Genomic DNA, 18,266 nt, shown 5'->3' with positions numbered 1-18,266 from the left:
TAAAACCCACGAGTATTTGTGGATATATGCAGATATCCGTAAATATTTAAAAAATATATTTTTATAAGTTATTACAATAAAATTATAAAAAATATATAAAACAAAGTATAAATTAAAATTTAATTTTAATTAAATTTAATTTTATAAAATATAAATTAATGTTAGTTTTTATTAAATATAACTTGTAAGAACCTGAAAAATAATGAGAAAGTTAATGGGCTAGTTAAGTTAGTGAAACTAGAAACTTTGCATTTTAAAAGCCCCTTTTCAGACATCCTGGTTCATTAACCCAACTCCACACTCTCTCTAAAAGCTCATCTCTTCTTTTTCTCTGCCTTCTCTCTACAACCTCTCCTCCTTCTCTCTTCAATCTCTTTACATTAAACCAATGGATTCCTGTTTAGGTGGTGCTCAAACGTCAGCGACGTAGAGGGCTTCAAAACCATCCGATCAGTTTTGGGTTCTAAGTTGGTAAGTCCCTCCATGCAAGCTCTTCTCTATCCTTGAACTAGCACATGCAATCTCTGTAGTTGCATGTGAATTGTGCTTTCATTTTCTTCAGTTTTTCCACTTAGTTTTAGCTCTAAGAGTTGTTTTCTACCATCAATGTGGTGGTTTGTAGGGTTTGGTCGGGTCATTGTTGTGTGAGGCACTGTTAGAGCATTCTAGCGGGTTGTACTGCTCAACTCCAAGGTAAGGGGAACTGGATCTTGCTTTCTGTTCTGTAAATTAGGGTGTGCATGAGATAAATTGTTGTTTGATGTGGGGAAATAACGTATGTATGGATTGTTATGTATGGGTGTTGTTCGTACTGGAATTGGAAATTTTGTATGTGAACTCGATTGCTCAAATGCCTATCTAATAGTGAAACTGTGGAATTGTACGTATGAATTGGTATGGATAAGGTTTGAGGCTGATATTGAATGGTTGAATGAAGTGAAGTCTGTTAAATAGGTGATCAGAACAACACTTAAGTGAATTAGGGTGTTTAGGGTGGTCTTATTAAAGGAACTGAGGTGGTCAAATTGAGCATTGGGTATTACAAATTATTTTGGTCAGTTTAGGTGGCTTAGACAAGTCAATTGGGAACTAATTGGACCCCTAAAATGGTCAAAATTAGACTCAAGGTGGTAGAATTAGATTTAGGCCCTTAGGTTGAGAGATTTTCAGTTTTCAAGTATAAATCAATGCATAAACACTTTAAAAAGATGTTAGAGGGTTAGAATCAGTTAGACATGTTTAATTCAATATATACTTCGAGTTGGGGGTGTTAAAAGTTCACCAAAATGGTTATAATGAGTTTTGAGTGGTTAAGTTGTGCAAATCTGCAGAATTTCATTCTGCAGAATTTGCAGACTCGTAGAGTGAAGCCTTTTGCTCAGGGAGTCGCCTTAGCGAGGTGTTCTCTATCAGGGCATTCACATAACGACTCTGTGGGGTGATGCGAATTATAACAGAGGGTTGCTTTCTGTTTGGTGAGTCACGTAGCGAATGAAGTCGCTTTGCGACTTTTGCTAGCCTGGAAAATTAGCCAAATAAATAGAATAGCGAAGAATGGCGCATAGCGATAATTTTAGGGGGTTGGTCTCTGTCTAGGCTCTCGCATAGCGACTTGGGTGTGTTATGCGAGAGGTTGAAAGTATGATTCATGCTGTGTGTTAATTCGCATGGTGAATTAGGGGGGTGCGCTGTGCGAGACCATCCTGTCTCGCCTTGCGAATAGGGTGCATTGTACAAACCCTTTGGGTTCAGTTTTCTCTTTTGCTCTTGTCTCAAATGAATTAAGCGTGTGGAATGATTGAGATTCATATGATGATGGTAGTAATATTATTGAACTGATGGTATGTGGATGTATGAGACATGTTTGGTGATTGAAAGTATGTGGTTTTAAAAGTATGGTTAATGGACGTAATTCCATGGATCTCAAAGGGAGGTTACATGGTGGTGCCCTATAGTGTTGGACGTAATTCCATGATCTTCAAGGAGAAGATTCATGGTGGTTATAACATCCCAAATTCTCACACTTGATATGTCATAATTAATATGAAATCTATAACATTTCTACAGTCATTTATTTGGAAATATAAAATATTTCACATTAATTACATATTTTAAACTCAGATTTCAACTTAAAGCCTGAGTTTTTCTTAACTATCCTTCCTCCTCCATCTTCACTTGTACTGGATTAGACGACACTCCCTCATCTGCTCCCGTATAACAAAAACATTATACGATCATCGCAAAAATATGGGTTTTCCGGTACATGCACAAATAAGTAAGGGTGAGCTACCATGCAACAAACTATTAAAATAATGCATGATACTACTACTACACCTAACTCATATTTATGAAAATGATCTTTTTGCTAGACTTAATTATCCGGATCTAACGTTGATGGGAGTCTCGGATGGTCGTGCACTTGTGATGACCTCCACTCCTCATACTAAAATCATGGCCAGATACAACTTGTCAACCACATGGTTAGTCCGTTAACACTATGTCCAAAATTGGGACATAGACAAGGACCTCCTGCCCCTCTCACCACATAGCTCATCCTTCTCTACTTGAGATTGGAGAGTTATTAGAGTATCCAGGATGACCTTCCATACAGGACCCTCAACATCAATGTGTACACAATACCATGCTACTACAAAATCTCTCCGCGAGACTCATATCATGTTCATATTTATCAACTCATACCATACCATTACAAAATCTTCCCATAATGCTCATATCATGTTCATATGCATAATTTCATATCAACATCATAAAATACATTCATCACATAAATCATACAAAATAAATATATTACAAACAAATTAACAATAATAAAATATTACTATAAATGGGCACCGGAGAAGAATCAAATGTTTGAAAATCATTAAAATAATCTTAATAAAATTTCTTGGGGAAACAAGAAGTTGAATCTGGCAGAGCCGGTTAGACAACTTCTCATTCTTTCAGGAAGATTCAATAAAAATTAAATAGAACAATAAAAGTTCTGGGGAAACAAGAAGTTGAATCTGGCAGAGCCGGTTAGATAACTTCTCATCCTTTCAGGAATACAATGTAATTAAATAATAAGAACAATAACAGGTCTGGGGAAATAAGAAGTTGAATCTGGCAGAGCCGGTTAGACAACTTCTAATCCTTCCAAAAATAAAAACGAATAAGGAAAACAATAAAAAGTATGGGGAAACAAGAAGTTGAATCTGGCGGTTAGACAACTTGTAATCCTTCCAAAAATGTAATAAAAATAAATACGGAAAGAAATAAAAAGTTTGCGAAAACAATAAGTTGAATCTGGCAGCCGGTTAGGCAACTTCTAATCCATCCAAAAATACAAAAATAAACAACTAATTACATACAAATGACATAACATAATCAACATCACATTTTACAACTATCACACTTGGATCTAAACATAAAAGCATGTTCTCATTCAAAATTCAAAATCATACAGAAACAAAATACTTCATATTTAAGATTTAAGATCAAACAAAAGCAACATATGCAATACTCAAGATAATACAAAACAAAAATGTAACTCCCCTTACCTCTATTTCAGGCTTAATCTCCTCCTCTGAAACCGTTCTCCGAAAACTTCCAGAATTTCCCCTCCACAACTAGAATTTCCTCCAACTCTCTTCTCTCACAAATTTTTCTAGAATTTTGGTGTAAGTTTCAGCCTTCCCTCCCTTGCTATTTATAGCCAAAAAATTTTACTATTCATTTTTTACTATTCATTTTTTTACTATTTATTTTTACTATTCATTTACTATTACAAAAATATTATTTTAATCACCATTTGCTAAATTCTTATCTCTGATGATTCAATTCTACGTGGAGTGTTTATCTCTTCCAAATTTTTTTTTACTATTCACTTTTTACTATTCACTATTCACTATTCACTTTTTACTATTCAATTTTCTTAAAAATCCTAAATTAGTTATCAAAAATTTGAACCTCTCCTTCTAGAATTACTATAATTTTATATCCAAAATTTACATTTTTCTATCCATTAAAATTATTATTACTAATAAAATGCTAAAATTTATTATTATAAATATTTTTCATGGGCAGTGGTGTCCTTAGTGTTTAGACTGATTTGCATGGTAGCTCAGTCTTGGGGGTTTTCCTTACGCTCCAATGGTTTTTCATTCTCAAGTAGAGAGGATTGATCCATGTGGTGAGGAGTAACAGGAGGTCCTAGTCTTGGGTGCTTCCAATATGACCCAAGGTGAGTGATAACCGACTAACCTCGTGAGTGTGGTAGGGTGAAATCCATTGGCAATGGCCTTGCAAAGCAGTGGAGGCCACCACAAGTGCATAACCCGCCATACCTCGGTAATCATTCTAAGTCCGGATGAGTGAAGTTTAAGTGCAACAAGTCATGTTTGTGTAATGTAGTGTATCTGTCTTTACTTGCACGTTGTCTGTGACTGCTATAACATGATTTTTATATCTAGCTCACCCTTGCTTGTGTGTTTGTGTTTATTTGGGTATTCTTTTCTTTTGCAATGATCATCCACTTGGATGTGAGTAGAGATGGATGAGGTGCCTCTAGAGCAAGCTTTGGAGGAAGATGATGTTGTTGCTTAGTTTCCTTAGGATTCTTATGGTTATTTCTTGTATTTTGAATTACTCTAGTATGTTTAAGTTTTTAAATTATGACTCATTTTGGGATGATTGTAAGCTTAACTACCTTATTTACAATCTACAATAATTGTTCTCTTTTATTTAAATGTGAACTTACTATATTACATGTTTCTATATAATTTAGGATGTTACATAACTTAATAAAATATTAATTAAATTTTTATTTTTATTTTTTGCAGGTAAAGGATATCTGTGGGTACAGATAGTATAATACCCGTACCCAATCCGTTTATAAGCAGATATTAAAATATCTGCTACCCACAATCTGTGTATAATAAATATTTGTAGATATCAACTATCTGTCGCAAATTTTATGTGCAAATATCTATGGATGATTTATTTTTGTCATCCTGATCATGATGTAAAAATGCTAAAAGTAGTTTATTCATAATTGGTTTCCAAATGAAACTAGACACTTTTAATTAAAGAGTTGAAAAGTGTAACTGAACTCTTAAATTGTCAATTAAGTTTATTAACTCACATTCTTTTTATGATATATTGTTTCAGTTGAGCAAAATTAGACTTTTGAGTTTTTAAGTAGTGTTGTCGATTTGAATATGGAAAATACATAATAGAAAAAAGGAGATAAACTTATGATATTAAAAGTTGGTAATTAACAATAATTCTGTAACCATAAAAATTGTACTTTTTGAAATTTAAAAATTAATATCTGGCATTGCGACCGAGCAATGCTAAGGCGCATAGAATATGTTAAAATCATGGTTCTTGTTCTTGGAATGAAAAAAGGTTACAAACAAGTTGAAGGAAAAACAAAACATAATCAGGTAATAATGTTGTTTTTGGTACTCATGAAACTCCATTGACCAACCCTCACTCTGTTGCCTTGTAATCTCATTTTGTGAGGAAGAACACCCATTTGGTTGTGTTGCTCGAATGGCGACGTTTTCAATTGGGACACACTTGTCCATGTTCCAGAATTTGCGCAACTCCAAACTTCCCCTCCATGGTCTGAGCACTGTTGAACCTTCACCCTTCTTTGGCTCTTCTTCTGGCAGAATCAGATTCACGGGTACAATTCCCACTTTGCTCCGTCACAATGTATTGGCACGTGCTGAAGATAAGGCCAGGGACCCTACATCTTCTTCGTTTCAGACTCAACAAAGTCCACAGTCACAGGTTCAGGCTTCTTTTCTGTATGACTGAGTAACCAAGTTTCTAGCAGTACCCTTTTAGTCACTGTTTTTATAGTCTACGATATTGGATATCTGATGCTGGGGTGCATAATCTGGGTCAAGGGTGCCTCACTTTTCCATGAAAGATCGAAATTTGCAGTAGATTGATTGAATATTCAATTCCAACAGTCTTTATTTAGAATTAGTTTCTTTCATGTGATGACTTTTTTTTTATCAAGGAGATAACTTCACCACTGCAGTGTTTAATGGATTGACCAGTTCTTTCAAAAAGTATAAATAAAAATGGTGGTGGGGTGAACTTAAAAGAGAAAGTAAATGTAAAATCAAACGGTTAATTTTGGTGATTCAGTCAGTTTACATGTGCATCTGGAAAGAGTGCACATTAGTTCTGTTACAAGGTTAGAGAAACTGCTTCTATATGTTAATAATGCTCACACTGCTCTTCACTTAAAAAATGGTATCAGAACTTGACACCGGAATCTGGAAGTTGCGATCCCCTCTGTTCACTCGACGAAACAAGCTCGCAAGAGTTTGAAGAAAGCTACCAGCCTAAGACTGATTCGCTCAAAGCTGTAGCAATATTAGGAGCAGCTGCAACTGGGGCAGTGGCAATTAACCATTCTTGGGTGGCCACCAATCAGGTTCATCAATGTCCTCTCTTGGTTTATCTTAATTTTTATGCTGCTCATTGCACAATGAAGTACACGCTTTTGGGAAAACGTTTCTAAATATGCATATTGAAATCGTTATTCGTTTCCTATGACATTGGACTGCAGGATCTTGCTATGGCTTTGCTATTTGCACTAGGATATGCAGGGATCATTTTTGAAGAATCTCTAGCCTTCAATAAAAGTGGCGTGGGACTTGTGATGGCTGTAGGCTTATGGGTGATACGGAGTCTAGGGGTAAATGTCCACATTTCTTTTGTTTTTACTTTTGAGTTAGTCTGGATTTAATGTGTCCATTGTCATACTTTTGAGATTTAGATTGCTGTTTGTTTCATAATGTGTAGGGCACTAAACAGCGTGAATTCACTTGATGCATCTACTCCCGTATATGCATGTGTAAATCAAAATTGAAAAAAATTTCAAGTGTCTGGTCCATATGCCCATACACACTTTTTTTCTTAGTGATTGTTTAGTGTTCATTTAGTCATCTCTGGAAAAGATAAGGAGTCACTAACAAGGATTAAAACAAGGACAATTTCTATGCATGTGGCACCAGTACCATTATGTTCAAAAGTATGACCCTTCCATATTCCGCCTTTATGTAGAAGCACGGATTCAATTGTGAACTAAAGGATGTTATGTTTTCATATTGCTTTTGAACCTAAATTGCTTTTCTCATCTCATCCAGTATATTTTGATACAAAATAAGGAGTTTCTCTCCTCCCATCTCCTAACCTTAGCAATAATTTTAAGCTAGAATTTGGTAAATGGGGACAATCTCCCTCTTCCTCTTAACTTTTCACACGTAAAAAAAGGGTCTAACTTTGGTTATCCAAACACAATAGTCTCTGAAAATATTTTAACATTCAGGGGGACTTCCTTGACCTAAGGAATGTAAGTTGGTTTGATTCAAACTACACAATAGATTTTACCTTGAAGTTTTTTCATATGGGGATTACATTTTTTTGGTAGTTATTGATGCACATAATATGTTGTAGAAAAAATGTAACTTCCAGACCCTATAGTTGCGCTCTCCTTAGTGATGGTATCCCAGAATACAGCCACTTCATAAATGGTAGTTTGTCCGCTGATCTGTTAGCTATAGACACTTGTGACTTGACAATATTTGCTCGCCTCAATCATATCCCAATACCCCTTTACTTGCTGAACTTCAACTGTCCAGATCCTGATCTGTTTATATGTATATGTTTTGAAGTCGGTTTTTATCTTCCTCTTTCTTTCTTTTTACCGATTGGATTTTCCACTGCTATTTTCTATTTAATTGTATGAATTTGTATATAGGCTCCTTCAACTGATATAGCTGTTTCAGAGCTTACACATGCATCTGCGGAAGTCAGTGAAATAGTATTTTTCTTGCTTGGTGCAATGACCATTGTTGAGATTGTTGATTCTCATCAAGGATTTAAGCTGGTTACTGACAATATAACAACCCGAAATCCGCGCCTCCTCCTCTGGGTGGTGAGTTCTTTCGCTACTTTGTGCCTGCATGGCCATTCCTACTAAAAAGGCTTCCTACAGATTCTTTGCAAATTGAGAGTACGTGGAAATATGATTACGTTAGTTGTTGAACACTACAGTTTGTGGTCAAATTTGGATGATACACATAGAAGGAAAGGACTCAGATTGAAGAGCTCCTTTTCACAGAAAGATGTTGTACCAATTAGGCTGCATAATATTAACAATTTTTCAAGTTTTGATCCTTTTAAATGTTGGCATTTTAAAAGAATAAAAGACATCACAAACAAAAAATAGTCAAAGGCTTGGTGCACGTTTGCTACTTGATTGCCTTTGGAAAATAATTGTTCGTTTAAAGCTCTCAAAAGTTTATTAATGAACCAATTATTTTTTAAAATAAACTGAACCAGACAAGCTCCAAATCCCCTTCCCCAACTCTAACTTCTAAATCTTCTGTATTTGTAATATGTAATTATTCTGTCTCAACAACGAAATTTGACGCATTAAGTTCAATTTGCAGATTGGATTTGTTACGTTTTTTCTCAGTTCAGTTCTAGACAACCTTACATCTACCATAGTTATGGTTTCCCTATTGCGGAAATTAGTACCTCCATCTGAATACCGAAAGTAAGTGTGTTATTTTGTTAACTTCTAGTATAATGTTCAAGCCATGAGGTGAAGTATTAAAGGTGACCATATTTTCTAAAATACAACAGTATTGATAGACTGGGAAGGTTCATCGTGCATTGCCTAAGGTTTCAATCACTAGATTTATAAACTTGACAGCTCTGCTCCTTCCTGGGGAATTTTATACTGCAACACTCTTGCTTCTTTTTTTTTTCATTGTCTTAAAAATTATCAATTCTCATTTGAGGGATCTGGACAATTTTTCATCCTGGAACGAATCTTAAGCTTTTTACTTTATTAGTTCCTCCTAGTGCTTGTGATTCATAGATGATATGAAATGGTGTTAGCCTTGTATAAATTTGCAATCTGTATTTAGTGATATTTTAGAAGAAGAAAAGTTTTTGAGGGCATAAGGTTTAGAGAGTGAATGAATCTTCTAAGTTTGCAATTTCTGGAATTCTCCAACTATTCCGTGGTTTGGCTACACTTTATCAAATCATCAGGCTGTTGATTTGGATTCTGTTGGCAGGATTCTTGGAGCTGTTGTTGTAATAGCAGCAAATGCTGGGGGTGCATGGACTCCTATCGGTGATGTTACAACTACTATGCTGTGGATACATGGCCAAATATCTACAGTTCAAACAATGAAGGTTATCTGTTGTATATTTGTTCCCGTGTGATTTTTTGTTACTGATCTTTGATTTCGTGAAGAACACTTGGATTCAACTAAGTGCAATGCAGAATGAACGAGTGTATATAAAATTGCATTTTCTTTACTTGTAGGGTTTATTTGTACCTTCAGCAATTTCTCTGGCTGTTCCACTGGCTCTAATGTCTCTGACTAGGTACTCTATTTACACAACAAAAAGCCATCCATAAAGGTCGATTATTTTGAATAGTGAGATTTAGCTCTGACATATTACAGTTCAGATAATGTTAGTTTTTCTTCTTTTGCTCAGCGAAGTTAACGGGAAGGGACAAAATTCTCCCAATGTCTTGGCATCTGAACAAATTGCTCCTCGAGGACAGCTTGTTTTCTCAGTGGGTTTCGGAGTTTTGGTTTTTGTCCCAGTCTTCAAGGCTCTAACAGGTTTGCCTCCTTACATGGGAATGCTGCTGGGACTCGGTGTGCTTTGGATCCTTACAGATGCAATCCATTACGGTGAATCTGAAAGGCAGAAGCTAAAAGTACCACAGGCTCTCTCAAGGATAGACTCTCAAGGAATACTATTCTTCCTGGGAATTCTATTGTCCGTTAGCAGGTAATGAGGAAATGTATTTTAATCTTTCTGGTGTGGTAAGTTTTGGACCATTTCCGAGTGTTCATGCGTATAAATCAATGAAAAAAATGTCAGCATGTCCCTGTCAATAGAAGAGGACTTGCTGTGACTTTGGATAAATTTATCCAGAATGTAGAAAAAAATAAAATAAACTTCTCCCTTAAACCAATTTTTAAAAGCTATCGAATATAGCCTTTTCAAAAACTGATTTTAACTTGTAAAAGATAAACTTGTTTACTTTTTCTCTTCTTGTTTGCTTCTTATACAAGTGTTCACAGAAAAACTTAATCAAACATAACTTTGAAACCCCAAAAGTATAGTTGGAATTCCCAACAGTAGTCCTTCTGGAAAGAGGATATATTGCCCGGTTTACCTTCTATTGCTGTGAACTGGAAAGACTTTATTTTGCATGAACCGTGATTACTTGACATCTTGAAATTTCTAATTTATTAATGTTAACTGGTTTTATTTTACCAATTTTACCCGTCGTGTTTGTCAGCCTGGAGGCAGCAGGGATTCTTCGAAAAATAGCAAACTACCTTGATGCACATGTTGCTAGCATTGAACTGATTGCAAGTGCTATTGGTGTCATATCTGCAGTAATAGACAATGTTCCATTGGTTGCGGCAACAATGGGAATGTATGATGTCGTCTCTTTCCCTCAAGATTCTGAGTTCTGGCAATTGATTGCATTTTGTGCCGGAACTGGAGGTTCCATGTTAATTATTGGCTCAGCTGCTGGAGTTGCGTTCATGGGGATGGAAAAGGTGGACTTCTTTTGGTACTTACGAAAGGTATTTCCCACTGTACACATCAGACATCATGGTAATTTGACATGATAAAATGTTTGTGTGTAGTTCATAACAGAAGTTATTTATCTACTTTTTTGCAGATTAGTGGCTTTGCTTTTGCAGGTTATGCCGCTGGTATTGTTGCCTATCTAGCACTTTATAAACTCAACATCTCCCTACCAACTCTAGCAGAGGTTCCTTTCCTCTCTGGTTCATAAATAGAAAAGTTCAGAACTCATTTTATTCGGTTTTCATGGCATCAAAAGCAGCAGTTCCAAAATTAAGATTTTGGTAGACAAGAAGTTATTTAGAGGGAGCATATTAGGTAACTCCAGAGGAAATAAGAAAGTTAATCTTGACTAATCGTAGTTGATTGAATTTCATGGTTTAGATTAAGTTTGCTTAAACTTTCATGCTCTTGATGCATCATGTATGTATATATTTTCTTTAGGAACCTCAAGTGCCTAAAATATTTACATCACCAGGATTCAACATATGGTTCAGTAATCTCATATTACCAGACACAGATAGTTTGCATTTTCTTGGGGACAGGTTTGGGTGCAATAACCAGATAGATGCCTTGTGATCTGGAGGTCACATCTTCAAATATTGATTTTCTTTTTTAAATTTAATGTGGTTGTTCAGATACCTCCAAGATTGTATATTGTTTTAAATTTAATGAGGATGTTCTAAATGTGTATCCATACAAAGGATCAATAACTGATTCTATCATTTGGCCAGTTAAATGTTTTTATTTTCAATATCTCAGTCCTGAATTTGAAAACGATGCTGTATAGTATTTTTAATAAATAATTATTTAATATAATTGAAAATCATCCAGGTACATAATTATTGATCAATAAATTTCTGCAATTTGTTTGTAGTTATGGATCAGTAGTCTCGAATTAGCTAGTCTTTTATAATTTTATTCTGAAAAGACAACTCAGATAAGTTGAAGAAAGAAAACATTTATAAATTGCATTTTTATTAATAATGTTAATATCAATATGATGTGTCAACCTAATACATAATATAAAGTTTTACATCACTTATGTAATAATATGTTTAAAAAGAAAAATGATTGAAAACAATAAAAAAAATTAAAACTATTGTTTCTTATACGGGAATGGTGAAAATTTAATAATGTTTTCTAAAAAGATTTCATATCTTCACAACTTTTTTTATGGAAAAGGTGAATTTATTTAAGTTAAAAAAATATTAATATAGTAAAAATATCACATTAATTTTATACCATAATTTAATATAATAAACAATTAACATTTACAATAAATATATTCTCAAAAAGTTATATAAATATTATTAAATATTTAACATCAACTTTGCACAATTCCATGAAAAAGAATTCTCTTTCCCTCCCAGGACATTTTTATGCTCACCCAAAAAAATGAGACTGAGAAAAAGAAGGAAGAAGATTTTTTTTTTATTTATTATTCTAAAAGAAATAAAAATAGGACCTAAATTTTTTCTGAAGCGGGTCCACAAGTAAAACACATGGACCAATAAAAGAGAGTCCTTTGTATACACTTCACAGACTTCACTTATTGACGCTTAATAATTTATTATAATATTAACAAATGAAGACAAATATGGATAAGATAATTGGATAACATTTTTAATCCTTCTTCACTGCTTTCAAGTGCGCGTGGATTATGGTAAATGGTAATTTTGTTGGCTGCCCAAAACCTTTCTTTCTTAGTACATTTTTCCATTCCATGAAACTTCCCTAATCAATATGCTTCCACAATTGCAACCAACGGAAACTCCCAACACCTAATTTCTTATCTGTACAGTTATATGTTCTGAAGTATACCAAAGTTCTTAATATTAAAAAAAATTAATATTGTATGATGTTTACATCATTTAATGAAAATTTATTTTAGATATATAGGTAATTATTTTAGTTTTACCAATTTAAACTGTACAGGCTAAAACATAATGTTTTCAAAATAAAGAAATTAAACTGAATATATTTTAAATATAAAAAACAATATTTTAACTGTAAAAAATAAGAAATGAAGATATAGAGCGAATGATACGTTAACCCTGTGGCACGTATCAGTGAGACAGACTGATAAACAGTTATGATTCTGAATTGAGAGCTGCGATGTTTCTTACAGTTTACCTGCAAGTTCTGAGAAAAACGCGCTGGGAGGGGCGCGTGGTAGATTGTGAATGGTCGAACCCAGAAGCAATATATGAGTGAGAGTTGCAGCAGAGCAGAGGATCACAGGTGGATGCATTTGGGGGATGATGGGGATTCAGAGGTTCTTCCTCACTCTCGCCATAACACTCTCCATACTCTTCGGAAATGGAAAGCCCGTTCTCAGCTTCGACGGCGGTGGTAGCCACCAAAAACAGCAACCCACGCTGTGCCAAGAGCTCATTATCCCCTCCGGTTACCCCTGTTCCGAATATACGGTACCTACAATCTTTCTCTTCTGAATAAACTTCTTCTGACTTTCCATCGTAATAGCATATTCCTTTTTCTCTTTTCATTTAATCTGAAAATTGAATGACCAACTCCTTTGCTTGTTTTGTTACTCTTAGACTCAAACGAAGGACGGCTTCTTGTTAGGTCTTCAGCGCGTATCTTCTTCTTCTCTTCGTCTTGGGAACCGTGGAGAACGAGGTCCTCCGGTTCTGCTTCTGCATGGCTTATTCATGGTCACTTTCTAATTTTACTCTTCGCTTTCCACGCAAAAAAATGCGTTGACTCAACTGCAATATGATGCTTGCTTGCTTGCTTCTGTCGATCACATCCAATTTCATTTTTTGGTTTTTAATTTCTCCATTCTGTTTCTCATATTGATTCGATTGGCTTTTGACTCAAGGATTTCACGGTCTGTTATAAGTCTCCACTGTTTTTTTTCTCTTTTACCGCTGAAGATCCACAAGGCTCGGTGGTTGATTTGATTTTAGGAAGTTTCCAAATGGTTATGTAACTGCAGTTCAGTTCTATATTTGCACAGTTCTTGGGCTGTGCGTGGGATAGTTGTAAACATTTCTTCTTTACAACCAAATTTGAAATGACTAAACGCTCAATTTAATCTTAGATTATTACCCACTCTCCTACGGGGTTCTTTTATGGTAAAAAAGAATTATGCAAGTAGTTCATTGACTCCTGCAAATCATTCTAAGTAGGCTCCCAAGTATCTAAAGTTAGTAAAATATATCAGTTTAGGAACTGAAACGATTGATGTTCAATGCTTGAGAGCTAACTTATATCATTATTACCTTGAGGACTACTTAGGATATATTCAGGTCGAGACATTTGTATCACGTTTTAACCTTTGACTTTTTTAAGAGGAGGGTTCTCTAACACTTGATGGTGAGGAACTCATTTTTTAGTTTGAAAATGTTTGATTGAATCTAAGCAGTGATTTGTCGATGCGATCAGGCTGGTGACGCATGGTTTCTAAACACTCCCGACCAATCACTTGGCTTCATACTTGCAGATCATGGTTTTGATGTTTGGGTAGGAAATGTGCGTGGGACACGTTGGAGCCATGGGCATATATCTTTGTCGGAGAAGAATAAGGTGCATAGTTTATCTCATCCTTCGTGTTATAAAATTCATTGAGTGTCAGTTATTTGTTTGTGATAATTTTTTTGTTTTATTATTTTCATCAAATGGAGCCGACGTTTTTTTTAAATGTAAACCATTGGAGAAACATTAAGATGAAAGGAGGGCACTCTTCTTTTCTATATAGAGTGACAAAGGATGTATTTGATAAAACAGAAAATTTAGAATTGGAAGTTCGGTACTGAAATATTTAGTTAAGTTTGTAATACATTTCACCTTGTCTGTGATGTGTGACCAATTCAACTTGGGTTGATTCCTTTGTAGAAATTCTGGGATTGGAGCTGGCAGGAATTAGCCCTGTATGATGTTGCAGAAATGATCAATTACATCAATTCAGTAACAAACTCAAAGATATTTGTAGTTGGGCATTCGCAGGTACTTATTATTGTTGACATTGCCCTTTTCACCTGTTATTTAGGGGTTGTTATATAGCATACGTTTTTTATGTTTCCTATGCTTCATAGGGGACAATTATATCTTTTGCTGCCTTCACTCAACCGGAGATAGTAGAAAAGGTTGAGGCAGCAGCTCTTCTATCTCCAATATCATACTTGGATCATATCAGTGCACCTCTTGTACTTAGAATGGTTAAAATGCACGTTGATAAGGTATTTCTTGCTTTGTTCTATTAAGTTTCACTGTAGAAATGGTCCTTGATATGATTACTGCTTTTTCTCAGATGATTCTTTCCATGGGTATTCATCAACTAAACTTCAAAAGGTTTTACATTTTTCTCCTTTTCTTTTTCTTGTGTTCATAAATTTTAGTTTAGCAAATGTTCAATTTATTGTTTTTCCCATTTCTTTTTCAGCGAATGGGGGGCCAATCTCTTGGTTTCCTTATGCGATACCCGCCTAAGTTGCAATAACATGCTCTCATCCATAACAGGTTCATGTCTTTCACACTGGCTCAGTCTATGATTCTTAATTTCAGAGAAGTATTTGATTCAGAGTTCACGAGCAAGGCTGTGAACTTTTATGCTGAATTTAGCTGTTTGTTGAGAATATTATTGCCTTATTCAATTATGACAACTCCACTCTATTGTGTCTTTGATAGAGCTAAACCGTCTGTTCTATCCAAATAATATTCTCTATATCGTGGAGTTCTCTGTTACCATTGTCGGTGGGAGGACTAAAAGTAAAACGGATTGATTTCTTTGTTTTCTGTTAGATCTGTCATACGTTTGTCTAGTTATCCATTAGTGGAGCTGAGTCATCTTGTCTCTCTGATTCATAAATAGACGAGTGTATATGACATAGAAAGACAAAGACAATTGCTTTCTTTATGCATCTTGAAAGGATTTCTCAATCTTTTTTCCGCCCATACCTCATTAAAGTGTCAGCACTTAGTTAAAATAAGTTGATTTGTCACAGCAACCATGATACTTCCTATGTCCAAGTGTCAGGAACTTATAGTTTGAAACACTTCTGAGTTTGCGAGGGAGTTCAACTTGGTCCAAATAAAAGATTTGCAAATTTCTGAATTCGTAAACTCTGTCTGCCTACTCAGTTTAAATTGATGGATCATTGAGTTGGATGTTATGAGAAATCTGTATCCTCTAGTCTAGAGCATGAAGGGGGTGAGCCCTCTCTGTTAGGACAGAAGGGATGCGACGAATAGTCGGGGAGAGTTTTTCAGAAGATATCTGTTTGTAAAATAGTGGGAATGAGGATGGAAGGATTCATCCAAAGCATATTACGAAGATTGTGTGGAAGAGGAAACTCTGTGTCGAAGGAAAACTCTTCTAAGACAATTTTTTCTCCTATTTTCATGCCATTTGTAGAATGAAGTTTGTTTCTATCAATTTCTCATTTGCTTTTCTGTTTCATAATGCTCTAAATTATTATATTTATCTTGTTTTGTCAATATTGTGTAGCAAGAGACATGCTTTGCCGGAGAGTCAGAGTGTGAAAGTTTACAACTATCTAATTTTTTATTTTTACTAATCACAAAATTATCAGTATGGTAATTGAAAGTTGGAATTATTAAATTATTGTCATGTATGAATTTGAATTTTGTATCTCAGTGTATTGCGTTTGGATTTTGTGTGGGAATCCTTATGTGTTATGCCATTATCTGTTATTGAGATGCACCAAAATCATATAATCAGGATAGGGAAAGTTTTCAAGGATAAGATATCAGAGTAAAATGACCCAATTAAGTGTCTTTATTCTATTGTTGTATCAGCTTGAAAACTATCTTCGCTTAAAAATAATTCGTGCCACTGCTCTTGGTTCTCTGAATTTACCTGAAAATCGATATGGTGATTAAACTGTTCAGATCTGGTTACATTGATGGCCTTGTGAAAGCATATTCTCTCTCTATTTGAGCTAATAGATGTAGTCTGCTAACATATTAACTATTTCGTTAACTCATTTTGACCAATTTAGTGAGAAGTTGCTCTTTTGGGTCATTCAACAAGTTTGAATAGTTTTGCTGTGTTTTTTTCCTTTCTTTTTTGACAAATACTTCTACTCAAGACACTTTGATGAAATGACAGGGAAGAATTGTTGCTTCAACGAGTCACGTGTGGAGTTTTATCTTGAACAAGAACCTCATCCATCATCCACCAAAAACTTGAACCACCTTTTCCAGAGTATGCTTCATTATCTTCATTTGAGCCTTTAATGACACTTTCTTTCTGTCCCAATTCCCAAGTATGTGTTAATGTTGTTGTTCTTACTTATGTATACAAGTATTTCTTATCATCAGAGACTACCCTCTGATCCTGTCTAATAATAATCATAGCATTTGCATGATGCCAAATAGCTAAACTGGCCTTTATAGGGATGGAATACGAAATATTGGAAAATAAGTCTGAACTGTGGAAACAAGGTTTTGTTGTGTACATTAGCCAGGGAAATGAATTTGATAATTAGTCTAAAAGTCAATCATAATTTTTGTTGGTTTATTTTTTTGTTTGATAGTATTGTTTACCTCTTGGTGAATAGTATTGATCACCTTCGTAATACTGGGCAATATGCGTCAAAGTAGTGCTTGTTATTTACAAACTTACTAGTAGATTAGCTATGCAAGTTCTGCTATATTTTCTTCTTTTGGTTATCTATATTCCGTTACGAGCATGGGATACACGCTTATGATGTTGTTGACATTCTTAATCTTGCCAAAGACCATACCTGTACAAAAATTCTCACTGACTAGCCACTGCCATCTCTTCCTTCTTAACTGCTGGTGAACCAGCAGATGAGTGCACTGAAATTCTTTTATCACATGTTTAATTATTAGGGTATCTCATGGCCCGTGTAACCGGTCCTGCTAAGTGGGAAAAAGGCTTAGGTGATGTTATTAAATATCTGATGATATTCCAAGAACATGTCGTTTGAACTTCTAGTTAGAAATTTCTGTATTGACGTTTCAATTGTTTACCTACTTTCACCCTGGCTTTTTAATACATTTTTTTGTTGGTCTAGAAATCAATATTCATTTTATGTGCCATTGTTCTTCTTAATGATTGTCTCTGATGACCTCGTTTGTTCACCAGTGATCCGCAAGGGAACCTTTTCCAAATATGATTATGGACAGCTAAAAAACATGATAGAGTACGGCAAGTTCAAACCACCAAAGTTCGATCTTAGCCGTATACCCAAATCATTGCCTCTGTGGATGGCTTACGGTGGAAACGATGCTTTAGCAGATATAGCTGATTTCCAGCACACACTCAAGGAATTGCGATCCACACCGGAGGTGATTTATCTTGAAAACTACGGTCATGTTGACTTCATTTTAAGCTTGCAAGCAAAACAAGATCTTTATGACCCTATGATTAGTTTTTTCAAGTCAACCGGAAAATTTACTAGCATGTAAAGTTTGCTTCCTTCCGGCACGATGGATGTAATACAATAGTCTGTGGGTTCATAAAGTATTAGACTTTCTGTATAGTCAAAATGTTAATATTGTGTGGGTGGAGTCCACTCCACTCCACCCCACCTGTATTCTCTGTGTAAAGAATTTACAGATCCATGAAAATTGGCATTGCGTGGTCACAA

At 35.1% G+C, this 18,266-nt stretch overlaps 2 protein-coding genes across 4 annotated transcripts; both read left to right on the top strand.

Moving 5' to 3' along the window:
• The first annotated feature begins 5,346 nt into the window (after positions 1 to 5,346).
• Positions 5,347 to 11,416, top strand: LOC124841294 (sodium/proton antiporter 2-like). Of its 3 annotated transcripts, none has more exons than XM_088096968.1 (11): positions 5,347 to 5,444; positions 5,528 to 5,796; positions 6,278 to 6,454; positions 6,590 to 6,718; positions 7,784 to 7,960; positions 8,478 to 8,584; positions 9,114 to 9,234; positions 9,368 to 9,429; positions 9,544 to 9,846; positions 10,364 to 10,658; positions 10,757 to 11,416. In XM_088096968.1, exons 2-11 carry the CDS (start codon positions 5,554 to 5,556, stop codon positions 10,871 to 10,873), a joined length of 1,731 nt encoding a protein of 576 aa, XP_087953094.1. In that variant the 5' UTR covers positions 5,347 to 5,444; positions 5,528 to 5,553; the 3' UTR covers positions 10,874 to 11,416. The 3 variants fall into 3 exon arrangements, 1 of the variants encoding a protein (XP_087953094.1); XR_015781649.1 differs by having other exon boundaries at positions 5,383 to 5,796; positions 10,757 to 10,980; positions 11,141 to 11,416; XR_015781648.1 differs by having other exon boundaries at positions 5,383 to 5,796; positions 10,757 to 10,980; positions 11,107 to 11,416.
• Positions 11,417 to 12,801: 1,385 nt separating this feature from the next.
• On the top strand, positions 12,802 to 18,266 carry LOC124841291 (lipase 1). The gene is made up of 9 exons (XM_047317537.2): positions 12,802 to 13,094; positions 13,224 to 13,340; positions 14,074 to 14,214; positions 14,524 to 14,634; positions 14,724 to 14,867; positions 14,939 to 14,979; positions 15,071 to 15,147; positions 16,760 to 16,855; positions 17,762 to 18,266. The coding sequence occupies exons 1-9, from the start codon at positions 12,924 to 12,926 to the stop codon at positions 18,082 to 18,084; spliced, it is 1,221 nt and encodes a 406-aa protein (XP_047173493.2). The 5' UTR covers positions 12,802 to 12,923; the 3' UTR covers positions 18,085 to 18,266.

The sequence above is a fragment of the Vigna umbellata genome, chromosome 8 (assembly GCF_029865625.1).
Source record: "Vigna umbellata cultivar VRB3 chromosome 8, Vumbellata_1.0, whole genome shotgun sequence".
NCBI classification, from domain to species: domain Eukaryota; kingdom Viridiplantae; phylum Streptophyta; class Magnoliopsida; order Fabales; family Fabaceae; genus Vigna; species Vigna umbellata.
Note: the sequence above shows the minus strand (reverse complement) of the source record. Positions and strands in the feature narration are given on the sequence as shown.